The sequence below is a fragment of the Piliocolobus tephrosceles genome, chromosome 9 (genome assembly GCF_002776525.5).
Source record: "Piliocolobus tephrosceles isolate RC106 chromosome 9, ASM277652v3, whole genome shotgun sequence".
Lineage (NCBI taxonomy): Eukaryota > Metazoa > Chordata > Mammalia > Primates > Cercopithecidae > Piliocolobus > Piliocolobus tephrosceles.
The window spans coordinates 33166082-33184750 of NC_045442.1; the positions used below are offsets into that span (position 1 = coordinate 33166082).

Genomic DNA, 18669 nt, shown 5'->3' on the forward strand with positions numbered 1-18669 from the left:
GGGAAGAACTAATACAGCGCCTGGAACAGAAGTGTTCAACAAATGGTAGCTATTAACATCCCACTCATATTTTTCTGAATTTTCTGATTGCCCTTCTCCCCTAGAACAATCTTAATACACTTCAAAATTTTTTTTTTTTTGAGAGGGAGTCTCACTGTTGTCACCCAGGCTGGAGTGCAACGACGCGATCTCAGTTCACTGCAACCTCTGCCTCCCGGGTTCAAGTGATTCTCCTGTCTCAGCCTCCCAAGTAGCTGGGATTACAGGTACCCACCATCACGTCTGGCTAATTTTTGTATTTTTAGTAGAGACAGGGTTTCACCATGTTGGCCAGGCTGGTCTCAAACTCCTGACCTCTGGTGATCCACCCACCTCAGCCTCCCAAAGTGCCGGGATTACAGGTGTGAGGTGATCCTCCCAGGCATCTGGTCCATACTTGTAATTTTTTTTAATTCTTCAAAAAAAAATTATTGAGATGGGATCTCCCTATGCTGCCCAGGCTGGTTCGAACTCCTGGGCTCAAATGATCCTCCTGCCTCAGCCTCCCGAAGTGCTGGGATTACAGGCGTGAGCTACCGCACCTGGCCAACACTTACAATTTAAATACATGGAAAGGCATGAACTAAAACTGAATCAAGTGGGGCCTGATTTGACTGGTATTGCATTTCATGGTGTGAGGGGACAACAGCTTCTCCAGGTGTAACAAGGACTCATTTGGCTCCACGGCCTCTCACACAGTGCAAGGGGAGCTCAGACCTGAAACCTTCTCACCCAAGGCCCTGGGCTGGTAGTACAGCAGTAAAGTCTGGCTGCCCAGGCAGAAGACGCATCAGACACTTCCTGTTTCTCTTCCTTTAGGGTGAGTTTAGGTACTAGACTCTTCTGTCTACCCTCAACTCCATATGGTTTATCTGAGGTATTTCTTGTTTTTCCCTATGCTTTTCTTGAGAGAGAAAGAATCACTGGAAATCTGTTTAGAGATCACTGAAACCAAGCTCCTGAATAAATCACATAATAAATATAACCACCACCACAGCCATTTATTAAGTGCTTGCCAGGCACTGTGCTAAAGCTTTACAAACATTGTTTCCGTTACTCCAACAACCTGAGGTAGATATTTTCACATGCCTCCCTCCACCCATGTCATTATAGTTGAGGAAACTGAGGCTCAGAGAAGTTAAGCAAATCAACCAAGGTCAAACCCGGCTGGAAAGCAGTGAAGCTATAAATTCGAACCAACTATATCTGACTCCAAAATCCATACCTTTAAACACTGTCCTAGATTGTTTACCATTGAAAGTTAAAGCCACATGCTCCTTCCCAAAATATGAGAGAATAGATTTTAAGTAGGAAAGCAGGGGGGAGCCCATATGTAAATTCTTTAATCAGCTATGGGACTCAAACTCTTGGAGGAGTGTAGAGATAGTCTGGGTATAAGCTGACCACTGGGTTCCTTCATCTCTCCAGCTGCCAGAGCCTTTCTCATTAAGATCGCTACTCCTGACACCTGACTACGCAATACACTGTTTCCCTTTCAGCAACCACTGGGATGCAGAGGTCAGGCACATTTGGTGACACAGAGCCAAAGACACCTGAGAGAAATTAGGAGACATTCAAAAAAGTCCATCACCCCTGAGCTACTGGTCCCTAAGGCACACAGATACATTTAGATGGAAATCCTCCATGAAGGGGACATGTTACATGTCATGTTTGATGCCCATCACCACCCTGCAAAGGGGATATTGGTATCTCCTTCGGACAGCTCAGTTCTTCTGCACTAGCTTCCCAGGCCTGGCGCCATTCTCACAAAGTCTCTGCAGCAACCACTGCACCTCTCCCCTCAACTGGCTCCCTACTACTCTCTAGGTGCCCACCCCTAACCCATCTCCAAGGCCTCACTGACCACAGGCCCAGAGGCCTCAAAACTTCCAGTTTCTGAGGTTTTGCCCAACCGAAATGCCCTCAAAGTGCTCAGCAAGGCTCCATTCATCCATGACCTATGAGGATTAAACCGAGATGGCTGAAGACAAGCAGAAGGGGCTACCACAGTGAGACAAGCTGGACCGGGATGTACAGAACTGACAACAGAAGGGCAAGAACACACAGCAGACACAAAACAAGAGCAGCAGCCATGGGCAAAATAAACAGAGCTGTCAAAAATCAGAAAAGGGAGATGGCCCTAAGATGAACAGGGATGACCAGAGCGGGATCCTAAAGACAAGTCTATTCAACACTTGCAGCTATAGAGTTTCTGAGGGAAGGACAACTGTTTAGGAAAAAGGGTCTTGGTAAGGAGGCCGCAGGCAGGGGACAGCTGAATAAGGGAAACTGCAGGCAGCTCTCAGAGGGACACTAGAATATCCCTTTAGAGTCAGCACTTTGAGAAGACATCAGAGAGGTATGCAGGGAGTGGAAGACAAGCAGCCGGAGGTCTCAAAGGGGAGTAAGACACCAGCTGAAAGGCCAGACTAAGGAACCCGAGCTACTTCTAGGCATACCTCATCATCGACCCCACCTGGGTCAAACTGGTCCCTGAGGGTCATTCCCTGCAGCCCTTGCTAAATTCTGTACGAGATTTTGAAGGGTGGAAGACCCAGAGGTAGGGAACCTACTGAGAGGTGAGACACAGCCCCATTTTGGGGAAGTTCCCATTCTGAAAGAGAGAACCACCAACCCCCAGTCCTTCATCCTTGAGGGATCCTCTCATCTAAGGCACTCACTGCATTCAAGTCACAAAACTGAGGAACAAATACTATTGTAAATTAATACTGTCCTTGAAGTTTGAAAGGACAGAAGATGAGAAGTAACATGGAGACATGGGAAGAGCCAAGGTGGGCTGCTCCACACCTGAAGACTCATCCTATTACTGAACCTCAGCACTGTTCACACATCTGGGCCAAAGGCCTCAAAGCCCTCCACACAGCCACAGCTGCACTGATGTGGGGTTGTGGGGACACCGATGTTGCTAGGAAGCGTACAGAGGCCCTCTAAGGCGAGCCCAGAAGCTTCGAGGAGCCTGCGTAGAGCTTTGCTCTCTACTGGTTTCCTCCTCTCTCAACAGTCCCTAATCTTGTCCACACAGTGTGCACGATATACATGGGTGGCCTTATAACCTCTGGTTGCTTCATGTAATTTCTTCTGCAACTAAGCAGAAGCTCCTGGGATTTGATAAGGACAAGTTTTTCCTCATGCCCTACAGTTGCTGGAATGTAACAAATACTTGTCACAGGTGGGCTATCGGGGTGTTGACTATTAAAAAAACATTTTCCACAAATAGCAAACACATGTCAAAACTTTTCCATTGTTATCCTTTGCCTTATAGCTTGTACTTGACATCCATCTATTTCTATCTTTGTTGGCTCATGCCCAAAGATGTCTGTTCCTATATCCATCTCAGGCTGGCGACTGGGTCCCGAGTGTTTGTTACGAAATACAAGCTCTGCCCACTTGTGGCAATACTCCTGGGATGTAGCCCAGGAGTCTCTGGGGGCAGAGGGAGGGAGTGTCTCCCCATACTGGGCTGGCCCACTGATAAGGATCCTTCCCCTCTCCGTCTCCTAACAGATTCAGATTAATGATCGCTCATTCCTAATTGTCAAATTTCTTTTCCTTCATCCTGTGTCTAATCACCAGTGACAGAAACCATTACGCAAATGAGAGCAGACGACTTCCCCCAACTGTTCACGTTGGTAAAAACCTTGTAATTTAGAGCTCTGATTTGTAGGGGAAGCTGGTCTCCCCCAGGCATCCTGGGCATCTGCTCAACTGATGCCCAGAACAGCCCCTCCTCCATCCCCAGAACTCCAACCCCCCAACAAATATTTGACTTTACAAAACACTAGTTTTCTCTGTACCTGCTGGTGTGAGTAGATGAGCCTGCAGCGTGGCTGAGCTCTATACAGGCCCAAACCCCCACCTTCCCTTGCTGTATGTGTGTCCCACACTGCCAGCTAGAATGGAGGTAAACAACTACAGCAGAAATGTTTCCTCTGTGGCAAGCAGAATTTGAGCCTAAACACCCCTCATCAAGGGAAACCTCATCTTTTCCTTGGGGGGAAGTAGCAGCAGCTGAATATGAACCAAGACTCTTAGTGCTATCTAGAACCACAGTTTCAGTTCTATAGATGCAAAAGCATGCTGGGAGCAGTTATGGGTCTATTCAAGGACACACAAGTAATACAATTGGAGATAGAACTCAGTTCCCCCCACAGCTTCTTCTAGTGCTAACTCATAATATGGCTTCCCAGGCAGTTTTTCCAAGACGTTGTTAGCAGGAGACCAGAAGAACTTTTACCCTGAACTGTATATTCTGTACCATCTTGGGCTGGATCTGCCTTCAGATACTGCCTAGTGGGGTGGTATCTTGAGGACAGAACCTGTGGTACAAGGAGGGAGGTAAGGAAGGAAAATCAACATAGTTTGGTTGAAAGGAAGGAGCAAGGGGTTTGCAGCCAAACAGTGCTAAGTTACAACTGATTGTCACTAATCACCTAATCTCTCTGAGTCCATTTCTTCGTCTGTAAGTGAGAATACCTACCTTGCAGGATAGTGAGGAACAAAGATAAAAGCACTAGGCACATATTAGGTGTCTAAAAATCAGGATCACTCTTGTATCACCCAACGATCAAGGCCAATCCTGTGAAGGTTCCAAGATTAGCCTTCTCCCTCCCACCCGTCGGCCACCTTAGGTGAGACCTGTGTCTGCACAGAACCCAGCAAGGACCAGCTGAGTGCATGCCTCCTTGACATATCACCCACACCTTTGAGAGCTGAGCCAGGAATACAGCAGACCTGCGGAGAACGAAAACAATCTACTATCTTTCCAAGTGTGACTGTGGCACCACTCCTGTGCTCCTCTTTCCCAAAAGAAGTGGAGGTATGGAGATCACTACAATCACATTTCCCAGCATTGACTATATTTGAAAGAGCTACACTTAAGAAGATACCATGTCTTCACATCCACACTGCATCAGAGAACCCCAGAATGGGGTACTAAAAATAAACACCCCTCTCCAAAAAACACACTCAGGCATGCACACGCATACACACGCATCCTCTCAGTCAGTTCATCAGTGCACTATAAACTGAGCTTCGGGGGTGAGAGCCAGAGCTCAGATGCTGGAAGTAAACCTTTGGCAAAAAAAAAAAGAAAAAAGAAAAGAAAACCAGAGACCTTCCCACTCCTCTTCCCTTCCAGAGAGAAAGGGAAGACAGGAGCAGAGGTGAGGAGACACAGGGCCACCACACTGCCCAATCCCATGGGCCCCACTCCCACTGAATAGATGTGAATGATGGCCCTTCAAGTTGTGCAATCACAGCTGCCCACCTGTAAGCTGCAGCCCTGAGAGGGGTTCTCATGAGTAGCTCCTAACAGAAAAGGAAATTCGACTTCCATGATCTACCAGTTGCCCTGACTACTGAGGGTGTTGTGGCACATTACAATGGGGTCTGGCAGAGGAGCTGGCTTTAAGAGGCAAGCCTATGTGTTTGCCCGTGCCCTGAGGTGGATCACAGGTAGTGAGTGAGCTGCCTGGGCTTGACCCCATTTCATCTATTCAGCCAGGAAGCTCAGCAGGAGTAAAGGATATGGCCTGGGCAGGGAGCATTGTAGGGCCTGGAGGCTCCAGCCAGTTAGCCTCGGGCAGGCTGCAGTGAGACCTGGCTAACATACGATGGCTAAAATCCAAGTGTAAAAGCTTAGGATAGGTCAGGCAGTACTTCCCCCGGGGGCTCACACTGTACTGTCCCACTGGAAAAGGTAAGCAGTGGAGAACCTTGGTAAGTAGGGAGGCTGGCCAGTGTGGATACACACACACACACACACACACACACACACGCACAGGCTTGCACCCGTAGTGTGGATACACACACGCACACGCACACACACACACACACACACACACACACACACACACACACAGAGGCTTGCACCCCTAGAACCTAGAGAAGCCACAGCTAGGAGAACTCCCTTGGTACCCAGCATAGGGGCAAGAGCTGGTGCTGAAAGAGAGAAATTGTACGTGTCTGTAATTTGGAACTTATGCACAATCATTGGTTCTTATGTCCCAAGGTCCTTTTATGTATGGCTTGAGCTTATAGGCCCAGTTGGAAAACTATCTAATCCTCTCTCACAGGAAGGCTATCTAGGCTCTCAAAGGCAAGCCTCCCCTCTCTTTCACCCCATTAGAGTCCCAGTAGCCATTCCCACACCACCTAGAGCTTGACTATGCAAAAACTGTCAGGAGGCAGACTGACCTAATGGTCAGAGCCGAATAGCTCTGGCCCTGCAGCCCAGATGCAGTGGGGAGTCCAAGAGCATCTCCTCTCTCTCTCCCAGGCTGAGGCACTGAGGTTGCAGGAGATAGGGCTGAGAGCCAGAAGTGACAGCCTGACCCAGAAGGAACAGGGAACAGATACATACAAGCGTGTGCATGCACACACACGCACACACATTCCGAAGTGGACAGACTAACATACACACAGACGTGATGACAACCAAAAGCTGGGACTCCACACACTGAATGCAGGACTTTAGGCGGGGGGCAGAGACAGAAGGTGCTGGGGCACAGGAGGCAAGGGTATGAAGTTCCTCCAAATAGGAGTGGAGTGTCAACTGCCCTGCCTCGCCCCGAACACCTGCCTCCTGGGCCATGGCAAGAGTCCAGTCCATTAAGTGCAGCGTGCAATACTAGCGCTTGGAGTCTCCTGTCCTCATCAATGAAGCGGTGTGGACGGGATAGCAGTCACCTGGCAGGAGGCCTTGACCCCCGGCAGGCTAGTTGTATCGGCCCTTGATCATTGTGTTCAACAAGGGCCCCACCTGTAAAGAAACATTAGGAGCCAATCAGAACTGGCTGTTCCCTGGCCCTGGAATTGGACAGGGTGTGTCTGGAGATATCAGATGTCCAGCCAAGGACAGAGACAATGTTTTCATACAATCTTGTGAATCCTCTAATCACCTGTCTTCCTGAAGGCCAACCCAGTATTCTGGGAGATCACCTTTTCCTCAGGGGTCCATCTTGTACTATTATTCTTCCCTCTCACAACACCCTGTCTCTTACTGTAATCAGCCCCAGACGGACAGACATGGTCAGAGGAGCTAATAATCCCCCAACATCCAAGAGCATCTGCATGTTTCTCCAGAATGTTAACTGCCTCCATATCCTCAAAAAACTATCACCTGCAACTGGGGCTGATGCTATCTCCCAACACCAGAGGTGTCTGTGGATGCTGAGCTTACCTGCAAGAGGGAGGAAAGAACCCTACAAATCCAAACCTCCCCCATTTACCCAAAGGGCCACTGGCACACCTGCATGGGAAGCAGGTCTCTCAACATTACCTACAGCAGCCCTGGCACAGCTGGGAAAGTGCAAGGAGATGCTTTAGTGCTCGCTTCCTGTTCCAGAAGAATCCCCTCAGGGGGTCCCCAGATGGCACACAAGCCCCATGGGGAACATTACTACTAGCATGGAACTAATTATAATTGATCCGCCAGTCAAGCCCAGCTATCACCAGAAAACAAGAATTTTTCTGAACATACCCATAACCTCTATGGAGACAAGAGGACACCAGATACCGAAACACAGAAGCTGTAAAGAATGTCACTCCGATCCTGACTTTCCTTGGTCAACCAACCCACTGAGCCACCTTGGGGCGGTCACATACCTCTTGTGGGTTCCCCAAGGCCTCTCCAAGCATCTTCTCAATGTTTCTCATTATGGCCACTTTCTGATGGGCTTTGAGAGGATATTCAATTCTCTTAGGGGTGGGAGCCCCCTACAAAGGAAGCAGTTGCTCAGGAAATGTCTTCAGCAGCAGGCGTCAGTGTCACTCTACTGTTCTTAGTACCATCCTCCCTTCTAAGAAACCCAATTCTTGCTGGACACAGTGGTTTAGGCCTGTAATCCCAGCACTTTGGGAGGCCAAGGCGGGTGGATCACTTGAGGTCAGGAGTTTGAGACCAGCCTGGCCAACATGGTGAAACCCCATCTCTACTAAAAATACAAAAATTAGCCGGGCATGGTGGCATGTGCCTGTAGTCCCAACTACTCAGGAGACTGAGGCAGGAGAATTACCTGAACCCAGGAGACAGAAGTTCAGTGAGCTGAGATCGCACCACTGCACTCCAGCCTGGGTGACAGAGCAAGACTGTGTCTCAAAAAATATATTTAAAAAAAAGAAACCCAATTCAATCCTATCCCTCTTCATCTCCCCAGACACCTGAGAATCACTTCCAGGGATAGTCAACCATCCCATCCAAAATCATTTATTATACCTACCTCACCCAAGAGCCAGTTCCATCTCGAAAAAACAAAAAAAGCAAACCATATTCACCTTATACCAGAAGTTCACAGTGATGGTAATCCCCCCATTTAGTAATGACTCTATGTGATGCCACCTGCAAGAAAACAAACAGGCTTCTGTTTACTAGTGATACTTTTCGGCGGGGGGTGGGGAGGTGGAGTGTTGGGGCGTGGGGGACGGGCTGAAAAACTAGGTAGAGTGCAATTAAGGAAAACAGTGAAGACAATATCTTTACACTCATCCTGTGAAAACACACACACTGGGGGGTTAGAGGTACTGGTGTTCAGTCTCTAAATACCAAAGAGCCAAGAACAGTTTATCTAGGCTGAAGCCTCTGGAATCTTTTTGGACTTGAAGAATTCTCATCCTGTCCTAGAGACAGGGCTATCACTTCCCCCACTACCTCCCACAGGTTCAGTACGCTCACATCTGGATATGCCAACCTTCCTATAGACCACATAAAACCAATCATGCCATAACTCAGAAGGGACACAGACAAGGCTTTCCAGGGAATGGAAAAGAAAGCTCCCAAGAAGCCCCCAGCCCTAGCCCCCTTCTCACCAGTACATTGGGATGTAAAGAACATCACCAGGGCCAACCACTGTTTCGTAACCAACCACATTTTGGAAATTAGGGAACCTCTCGTAGTCGGGATTGTCAAAGTCCACCTAAGAGGTTCAAGGGAAAGAAAAAAAAATGTCAATCACCAAGTCTTTATCAGTAAAACTACTATGTGCCAGTTTGGCAGTAAAAACAAACAAAAAAAGATGCCTTAAAAAAGTCTTTAGAATTTATGTCCAGCAGAAGACATAATGCACATTAAACTCTGAGAGAAAACAATACAAGACAGTCCATGTTTGAATGTTAAGTGACAAAGAAGCCTAGGCTTCAGTGCTCCTGAGACCAGACGACCCACAGCCGCGAATATGACAAATTAGGAATTATCCTCCACCCAAACCTTCCGAAACTTTCTCCCAAAAACATATTCTAACCAGCAAAGACTCCTACATGAAGTAGCTAGACAGCTTTCTGAAGAAAGGAAAGGATATCTTTGGCTGGCCACAGTTAGATCCAGGAAATATATTAAACAACATAGCTCAGTTTTATTCACCCTTCTCCTTACCAAAAAGGATTTTTGATGCTTATCAAAAAGAAACAGCATCCATGACAAAAGCAAACAATGATTAAATCCAATGGAGACATACACATTTTGTTCCATGAACTTGTAAGCCAATCAAACAGAGTAACCAGAGTCCATCAGCATCAATGACAGGGTCTGTCCCGAGAATTAGCTCTGTGAGGCTAGTTACACTTACGAACATCTGGTGGCCATTCCAGGAGGCCTGGAATTTGTGAGCTACAATGAAATTATCCTCTTGGTGTGTTAAGGCAAGAATAGCCTGTAATCCAAACCTGGCATATCACTACGGGGAAGGGGAAAGACATTCCAGCCTAGGCATTTCTAGAATCTAGAGTTCTATATCCTTCTCAAGACCACACAAGCTCACCTGGCTCTGTCTGTCACATGGGTGATGAACAGGGTATGGGTAGAGGCACTCAAACTGATCCGGAGGAAATAAGATGCATCGTTTGTAACCTTTTATTTGAGCAAAAAAGTTCTGCTGCTCATCATAATGAGCAGGTGTCACATTTCCTGTAAGAAGAAAGGCATTTTCTTATGCAGAGCAGTGGTTCTATTGCACGAGCTGGAATACAGGACGCAGTGCTAGAGAGAAATCCAGCCTGCCCGCCCAGCTAAGAGTTCCAAATCAAAATTTAGGCAGAATCAGGGAAATTCCAATTACAACTCTCAGATAATTAGGTGTTAAGCATGTATGGTAGTAACCCTAGCAAACATCACTGGTTAAGGGTCCACTATCAGCTAAGTCAACTTCCCTAAATGAAGGCTGCTGCCCTTACTGGAAGCAAAAGCACATCAAAATGATACTCAAAAATCAGGTAGGGTGATCAACTGTGTATACGTGTACTCTTCTTGACTATGGCAAGAATTCAAGGGAAGCAAAACAGAAATGATTGGTATCAACAACATATACGTGAGGAGTTAACTAGTCATTCTAAGTTTAATGATTATGTAGCTCTGTATTTACTTAGGGTAGCTCTGTGGAACTTAAAGACTCTCAACCTTTCCTCCCACTTCAATACACCTAAGGGATGCAACACTTGTTTTTTTTAAGATACGGGGTTTCACCATGTTGCCCAGGCTGGTCTCCAACTTCTAGGCTCAAGGGACCTGTCTGCCTCAGCCTCCCAAAGTGTTAGGATTACAGGCGTGAGCCACCACATCCAGCCAAGACAACACTTCTTAGAGCAACACTGGGACTCACTGGTGCAAGTGATTTTTGTTGGAGGGAAGAATATCAGACGACTGAAGAGAGTATTGTATAATTTAAATATGGCACATTATTTTAAATGCCAACTTGAATTGGTTGTGCCCTAGTGTATGTTCCATCTACTCCTTTATAACTAGGACCATGTCTGTTGTTTGGCCTTTGCACAGCCCATGAGTTGAACACACACACTTTTGCAGGGCATGGAATTTAGAAAATATTCCCCAGCTCTGTCTGAGTATGCCAAGATAGATGCTTTCTTAAGTGATGAAAGTCCACATGCATCCTCAAAGGAGACTTGCTCTCTCATCTCTACCTGAGGGATCCACTTCCATGCACCCTACCACAGGAAACGCAGGCAACAGAAAGACGTAAGAGTCAAGTAAACTGCCGGGCACGGTGGCTTACGCCTGTAATGCCAGCACTTTGGGAGGTCGAGGCGGGTGGATCACGAGGTCAGGAGATCGAGACCATCCTGACTAACACGGTGAAATCCCGTCTCTACCAAAAATATAAAAAAATTAGCCAGGCGTGGTGATGGGCGCCTATAGTCCCGGCTACTCAAGAGGCTGAGGCAGAAGAATGGCGTGAACTGGGAGGTGGCGGTTGCAGTGAGCCGAGATCATGCCACTGCACTCCAGCCTGGGCAACAGAGCAAGACTCTGTCTCAAAAAAAAAAAAAAAAAAAAGAGTCAAGTAAACCAGAACTGGCTCTTTCTTGGAAGGTCAACCAAGAGCTGGTTTCAAAGGGGCAGGTAAGACCAGACACAATGGCTCACATCTGTAATCCCAACACTTTAGGGGGCCAAGGTGAGAGAATAACTTAGGGGGCCAAGGTGAGAGGGGGCCAGGAGTTTGATACCAGTCTGGGCAACATAGGGTGACCCCATCTCTCCAGAAAAAATACTTTAAAAATTAGCCAAGCATGGTGGCTTACGCCTGTAGTCCCAGCTACTTGGAAGGCTGAGGTGGGAGGATCGTTTGAGACTGGGAGGTCAAGGCCGCAGTGAGCCTTGATCACGCCACTGCACTCCAGCCTGGGTGACAGAGCGAGACACTGTCTCAATAAAAAACAAAAACAAAAACAAAAAAAGAGGCAGGTGGTGTCGATTCACAAGCCACATGGCTGGAAATCCAGCAGCAAAGGATCCAAATCTGAAGAATGGACAATCAAACAAGAAGAAACCAAGGAGCTCAGTGGTGAATGACGATAAATAACTTCTCTGCTTCCCTGTTCAACCCAGGTTATTCACCATTTACTAAGTACCTACCATGGGCATGGCACCGCGCTACTGCCAGAAATAAAAATAAGAATGAGACAATGACCCTGCTCCATAAAAAGCTCTCATTCTCCTGAGTGGAGTTTAAGGGTCTCTCCTTTCATTCAAAAGGGGAAAAAAAAACAAAAACACATTCACATATTTATTAGTGTATGCATAAATTTATCTAGCAGAAAACACAAGCAACTAATAATATGCAGTACCTCCAGGGAAGAAACTGGGAGGCTAAGAGATAGAGGTGGAAGAGGTATTAATATTTATCACTATATACCTATTTACACATTTTGAATTTGAACTCCATGAATGTATTATCTATTTAAAAGATAAAATTAAATTTATACTAAAAAAATAAGTTTCCCCTCTTTTACTGGGATAAAACTTTTCTGAACATAGACAGATCTAGTAGAGAAAATGTACAGTAATGTACCACATAATGACATTTTGGTCAACAACAGATCACATCTACAACAGCGTTCCCATAAGATTATAATGGAGCAGCCCTATACAGGTATACCGTTATCTTTTTTTTTTGGTAATAAAAAAATTCCCAAACTACCATTTTTTATCCTTTATATGTATTTTGTCTTTTGTCACCTTTGTCCTGCAGTATTTGATACTGTACTTTCACTATACCTTTTCTATATTTAGGTATGTTTAGATACCCAAATACTTACCATTGTGTTACAGCTGCCTATAATATTGAGCACAGTAATACGCTAACACCATGTACTACATGGTGTAGTCAGAGGCTATACCATATAGCCTAGGCATACAGCAGGCTACACAATCTAGGTTTGTGTAACTATACTCTATGATGTTTGCACAATGATGAAGTCACCTAACAACACATTTCTTAGAACGTATCCCTGACATTAAGCATCACATGTCTGTATTTCAGAGAGGTCCCTAATATCTCAGTATATGCACTCACGTAACAGCTAAGGAAGGGAAAAGGAAACTTTTTAGAATACACGAAACTAGTTTAAAGACTTGACATAAGCCAGGTGTGGTGGCGCACGCCTGTAGTCCCAGCTACTCAGGAGGCTGAGGCAGGAGTTTCACTTGAACACGGGAGGCGGAGGTTGCAGTGAGCCAAGATCGCACAATTGCACTCCAGCCTGGGCAACAGAGTGAGACTCCATCTCAAAAGAAAAAAAAAGACTCGACATACATTATTTCATTTAATCTTCACAACTATTTACAAGGCATTATCATGTTTCATTTCTTTCCACTTATTTTTCTTAGAGACAGGGCCTCACTCTATTGCCCAGGCTGCAGTGTAGTGGTGCAATCATAGTTCACTGCGGCTTCGAACTTCTGACCTCAAGCAATCCTCCTGCCTCAGCCTCCCAAAGTGCTGGGATTAGAGACAGAGTCTTGCTCTGTCGCCAGCCTGGAGTGCAGTGGCGTGATCTTGGCTCACTGCAACCTCTACTGCCCGGGTTCAAGCAATTCCCGTCTCAGCCTCCCAAGTAGCTGGGACTACAGGTGCATGCCATCATGCCCGGCTAATTTTTTATTTATTTTTTTGTATTTTAGTAGAGATGGGGTTTCATAATGTTGGCTGGGATGGTCTCCATCTCCTGACCTCATCATCCGCCCACCTCAGCCTCCCAAAGTGCTGGGTTTACAGGCGTGGGCCACGGCACCTAGCCCCTATTATGTTTCTTTTAGAGCTAAGTAGGCTGAGGCTTAAGAAAGTGAAGTGGCTTGTTCAAAGTCATGGAGCTAATAAGCGGTGGAGACAAGATTAGAAATCAGGTTCATATGACTCCGAGCCATGCTGCTTTTGAAAGATTTCTTACCTTCCATGCCAATGAGCAGTAGGTTAGAGGTAAGCTGCCCCCAGCCACGCTTTCCCTGTTGCTTATTAATCCAGTTCCAGTTAAAACCCAAGAAGTCCATGACAATCTTCCTGCCCACAGTGTCATTGAGCGTTTGCTGCAGATACAACCTATGTTCCCCAAGAAGAAAGTCCTATTAGTGCATGCACACACAGCCCCTGGCATGGCCTCTCCACATCTGAAAATACAAGCCCCAATCCATACCAGCATCTCCCACAGAGAACAGATATAGTCAGGCAAATCTTAGCCAACATGGATTCTCATACACTGAATTCTTACTTATCCTTCACTGAGTTATGTTTAACACCAAACTTTTTAATTTATTGTTTTTTGTTTTGTTTTGTTTTATTTTATTTTAAGAAACAAGGTCTCACTATGTTGCCCAGATTGGTCTCAAACTCTTGGGCTCAAGCAATCCTCCTGCTTCTGCTTCCCAAAGTGCTGGGATTACAAGTGTGAGACACTGCAACTGGTCCCCAAACTTTTTTCTTTAAAGAAGTGATGCTTAACCTTTTTTGGGTCACAGAATGACTTCTTTAAGAATCCAAAGAGTAGGAGGGTGAGATGAAAAATAAAACTTAAAAAAAAAAAAAAAGAATCTGAAGAAGAAGTCCCAGCTACTCAGTAGGCTGAGGCAGGAGAACCACTTGAACCTGGGAGGCAGAGATTGCAGTGAGCTGAGATCGTGCCATTGCACTCCAGCCTGAGTGACAAGAGCAAGACTTCGTCTCAAAAAATATAAATACATAAATAAATGAAAGAATCCATGGAGGTTCCCCACAAAAATGCACATATACCCAGAACTTTCACATAATTTCAGATTCCTAGAAGCCTATCCATAAACCCTAGAATGATGACTCAGTCTCATACCAGAGACTTGCAGAGCCTGAGACATCTCCTTTGGCCCTTGATGATCACTGTGGTAAATTGTATTACTGTTCACCAAGAGCTGGTTCCCTCAGTGTGGAAGTTTTCTTTCACATCCCCTTGAAGCCAGGCTTGCTTATTTAACCTGCTCTGGCCAAGGAAATGTCCACAGAAGTGACTGTGTTGTTTCTAACTAAAATTTAAGAACCAGTCACCACTATCACATCTCTTTCCCTCTACCACAGCAACTCCAAATTCCAGATAGTAGCTGCTGGGGCAATCTGGGTGCCAGAGAGAATAAGATGATGTAAAGAACAATATGACATTACCCATGATCAACATGTAGTAAGTGAGAAATAAGCCTATGTTGTTTCTAGCCCGAGCTCTGGCTTGAAGCCTAGTTTATCTTAACTGATTCAGCCACCTATCCTGTTGCAGCCCTCTACAGCTAAAGTAAGGGAGACAGCTTATCAGGTAAAGGCCTCAGGCTCCTAACATACCTAAAGAAGGTCATAAGTTACTTAAGAGATATGAAAACCCAAACACACTTGAAGAAGCCCGCAAGAGACATTTAATAAGTGTGAAAACCTAAAAACAAAGACAGAAGCATCTCTGTATTTCTGTCCTGGTCCTGAGATCATTACTTCAAAAGGCTCAAAGGGGCCAGGTGTGGTGTCTCACGCCTATAATCCCAGCACTTGGGGAGGCCAAGGGAGGTGGACTGCCTGAGCTCAGGAGTTCCAGACCAGCCTGGGCAACATGGCAAAACCTTATTTATTTAAATAAATAGTTTATTTTAAAAAACACAGAATTAGCTGGGCATGGTGGTAGCAGTGCATGCCTGTGGTCCCTGCTACTCGAGAGACTGACGTGGTAGGATCGCTTGAGCCTGGGAGGCGAAGGTTGCAGTAAGCTGAGATCACGCCACTGCACTCCAGCCTGGGTGACAGAGCAAGACTCTGTCTCAAAAAAAAAGGTTCAAAGGCATCTCACTGCCTAGAATCTCAATGTTTAAGGCATCTTACTGCCTAGAATCTAAATGTTTAAGGCAATGTTAATCAGAAATCTTTTTTTTTGAGATGGAGTCTCACTCTGTCACTCAGGCTGGAGTGCAGTGGCAAAATCTCGGCTCACTGCAACCTCTGCCTCCTTGCTTCAAGGAATTCTCCTGCCTCAGTCTCCCAAGTAGCTGAGATTACAGGCATGCGCCACCATGCCCGGCTAATTTTTGTATTTTTAGTGGATACGCGGTTTCACCATGTTAGCCAGGCTGGTCTCGAACTCCTGACCTCAGATGATCTGCCCGCCTCAGCCTCCTAAAGGGCTGAGATTACAGGTGTCAGCTACCACGCCCAGCCTTAATAGGAAATCTTGATAAGTTGGAAACACTACCTTTGTAGGAACATGGAATTCTCAAGACTCAATGCAACTCTCCCCAAAGATAATAATTATATATTCACCCAAAAAATAAGCAAGTAACTTTGAAAGAGTCAGTGATACTCCCCAAATATGAATCTAAACATTATTACACCAGAATGGTAAATGCTCAAAATAGCTCGGAGGATCCTAATACATTTCACCCCATAATCACAACAACCTGTCCAATCATACAGTGAAGCTGGTCGGTGCTAAAGTCAGCTAATAGGGCAAAACTTACAAACAATTAAAGATTTTCCTTGAAAACTCTTTAATCACCCATAAAGTACAGATTACACTCATTCTTACACAGAATGCTCTCACTATGGGAGGCAAGAAACTTCAAGTCACTGAAGAATCACAAGATTCACATATCTTACACTTATTCTTGGGTATATGTTCACTCAATGGAATTAGACACTCCAACAGTATCATTTAAATCAATCTTTTCCTCAAAGTTGGGTGTGTGTGTATGGAAGTGTGCACATGCACACTGTATTAAATTTTAGAAAATTAATGCATGAGATAACTCAGCTGAACCAATATATTAAGACATCATGGACAGATCAACCACAGTTCATATCCTGGAAACTCTTCTGGTCAAAAATCCCATCATTATGACACAACTGCTAAGTGTTAAGAAGAAGAAAAAAAGATATTTCAAATCCATTCACGTAGCCACAGACTGCTGATAAGGCGTCAGGAACAGGAGTGAAGCAAGAGACTAGAGAGGAAACCCAGGGTTGGACACCAAATGCGAGAGGGTCATTCACCATGAAGTACTCAGCGAAAGCAATTCCCCAGAGGCGGTGTTATAGTGTGGTACTGAATACTGTCTGGGACCTACCTAAGAGGCTGTCCTCATAAGCAGGAATAAAAGCAGAGAGGAAGAATCACTCTCTTATGTGTCTTGTGTTTCTGTTGTGATAGGAAAAACAAATTTAATCTGATCTTCCCTAAGCTAGAGAATCCCGACCTTCTTTACTCCAAAATCACAACAAACTATACAACTTTTCAGGTTGAACTATGCCCGGTCATCACAATACTCAAGGACGATAGCTACAAACAGGCATTTTCAGAGCAAAATCCAGTGACATTTTTGTTTGGCCCCCTGCAACTTTTTTTCTTTAAATCTGATTTAGTTGCTCACATTTAAAGTCAAAAGATTTTAAATAAAAGTCCTGATTTTGAACTTCTCTTGAAAATCGGAATATCTTACAACCCTAGAACTGCACTCCAAAACTGAAGCAAGCAAAGTCAAGTAATGACGTCTCACTATGGTTTTTTGTTTTAGTTTTTAATTTTGTAGAGACTAGCTCTCACCACATTTCCCAGGTTGGTCTTGAATTCCCAGGCTCAAGCAATCATCCTGCCTCCGCCTCCCAAAGTGCTGGGATTACAGGCATGAGCCACCCCACCCGGCCTTGGCTTCTCACTTTGAACAGGGCTTATGCCTTCAGCTTCATCACTGATTTCACACAGACAATATTACTCCTTTCATTCACCTGCCTGACCCTTCCAGGCAACTAACTCTCACTTTATGAGGAAGAAGATGGGAACCCAGAGATTCAAAGCCAAAGTTTAATCATTCCCCCATCCCTCAAGCTACAGAACTAGCTGGCTGTAGCACCAAGAACCACTAAGAACTCAAACCCCTTAAAGGCTGGAAGACCAGACTACTCCTTCAACAGGAATTCAGAGATGGGAGAGGCCAATCTCTAATTGACCCAATTCTGCCACACCTTCAAGTATAGGAAAGAAAAATGACTGCCCTAAATCCAACAGAAAATTAAGATTTGGGAATTTACCTCTCTTCCCCTCCTCGCTGCTGTATATCCTGCAGTTTCTCGACGAACTCATGAAATTTCATTTCTTCCCTGTTGGACCTCGGCTTAAAGTTCTGGAAATTGGCCATCTTCTTCTCATCATAGTACAAGAACTTGTGGGTGCTGGCACTGTACACAGAGAAGTCTCCATTGCCAATATTCTCTTGCAAGTATTCAAGGTCCCATTTCAGGGCAGGATACACAAGATTTGTGTCGGTCAGAACCACAGGCTCCTACATGAAAACAACAGGTGAAAAACATCAAATAAAGTAATGCCAAGAAGTCGGTGGGTTCGCCTCCATGATCCCAACTACTTCTCAACTTCAGAATAATTTCTCCGTTAATCAGTACGAACCCCTCAAGTTCCGTATCTCCTCGTCTTTCTCTCCATCTTCCCATATGCCCTAGTCTAGAGCCCTGCCAGTCTCCCATCTCTTTCACCATTCGCCTCTGACCTCTCAACCGGGTACCTTCCTCCTCTCCCTTTAGACGCGGCCCCGCCCCCCACCTCATTCTCAATAAGCTCCTCCGCCCGGGGGTCGCTCTGACTCAGACGCGGGATGGGCCTAGTCGGGAAGCTATAACTGCGCAACTGGGATTCATCCCAGGCGGGGCCGAGGGCTCCGGCCTCCTCCCGAGGCTCTCCAGAGCCAGAGGCCACGGCCTCCGCCGCTGTCGCCGCCATCTCCGCCGCCAGGGACGGCCCCCGCCGGAACCGGAAGCTCCGCCTATTCCGGACGGGGAAAAAACACACACACACACACAAACACACAACGGAAACCAT

The 18669-nt window shown here is 45.8% G+C and overlaps 1 protein-coding gene across 1 annotated transcript; it reads right to left on the reverse strand.

Moving 5' to 3' along the window:
- Positions 1-1023: 1023 nt before the first annotated feature.
- HIF1AN (hypoxia inducible factor 1 subunit alpha inhibitor) lies at positions 1024-18669 on the reverse strand. Its single transcript, XM_023206432.2, has 8 exons — positions 18394-18669; positions 17868-18118; positions 13738-13886; positions 9813-9958; positions 8866-8972; positions 8335-8398; positions 7666-7776; positions 1024-6820 (listed from the first exon to the last, which is right to left on the reverse strand). The coding sequence occupies exons 1-8, from the start codon at positions 18667-18669 to the stop codon at positions 6776-6778; spliced, it is 1149 nt and encodes a 382-aa protein (XP_023062200.1). The 3' UTR covers positions 1024-6775.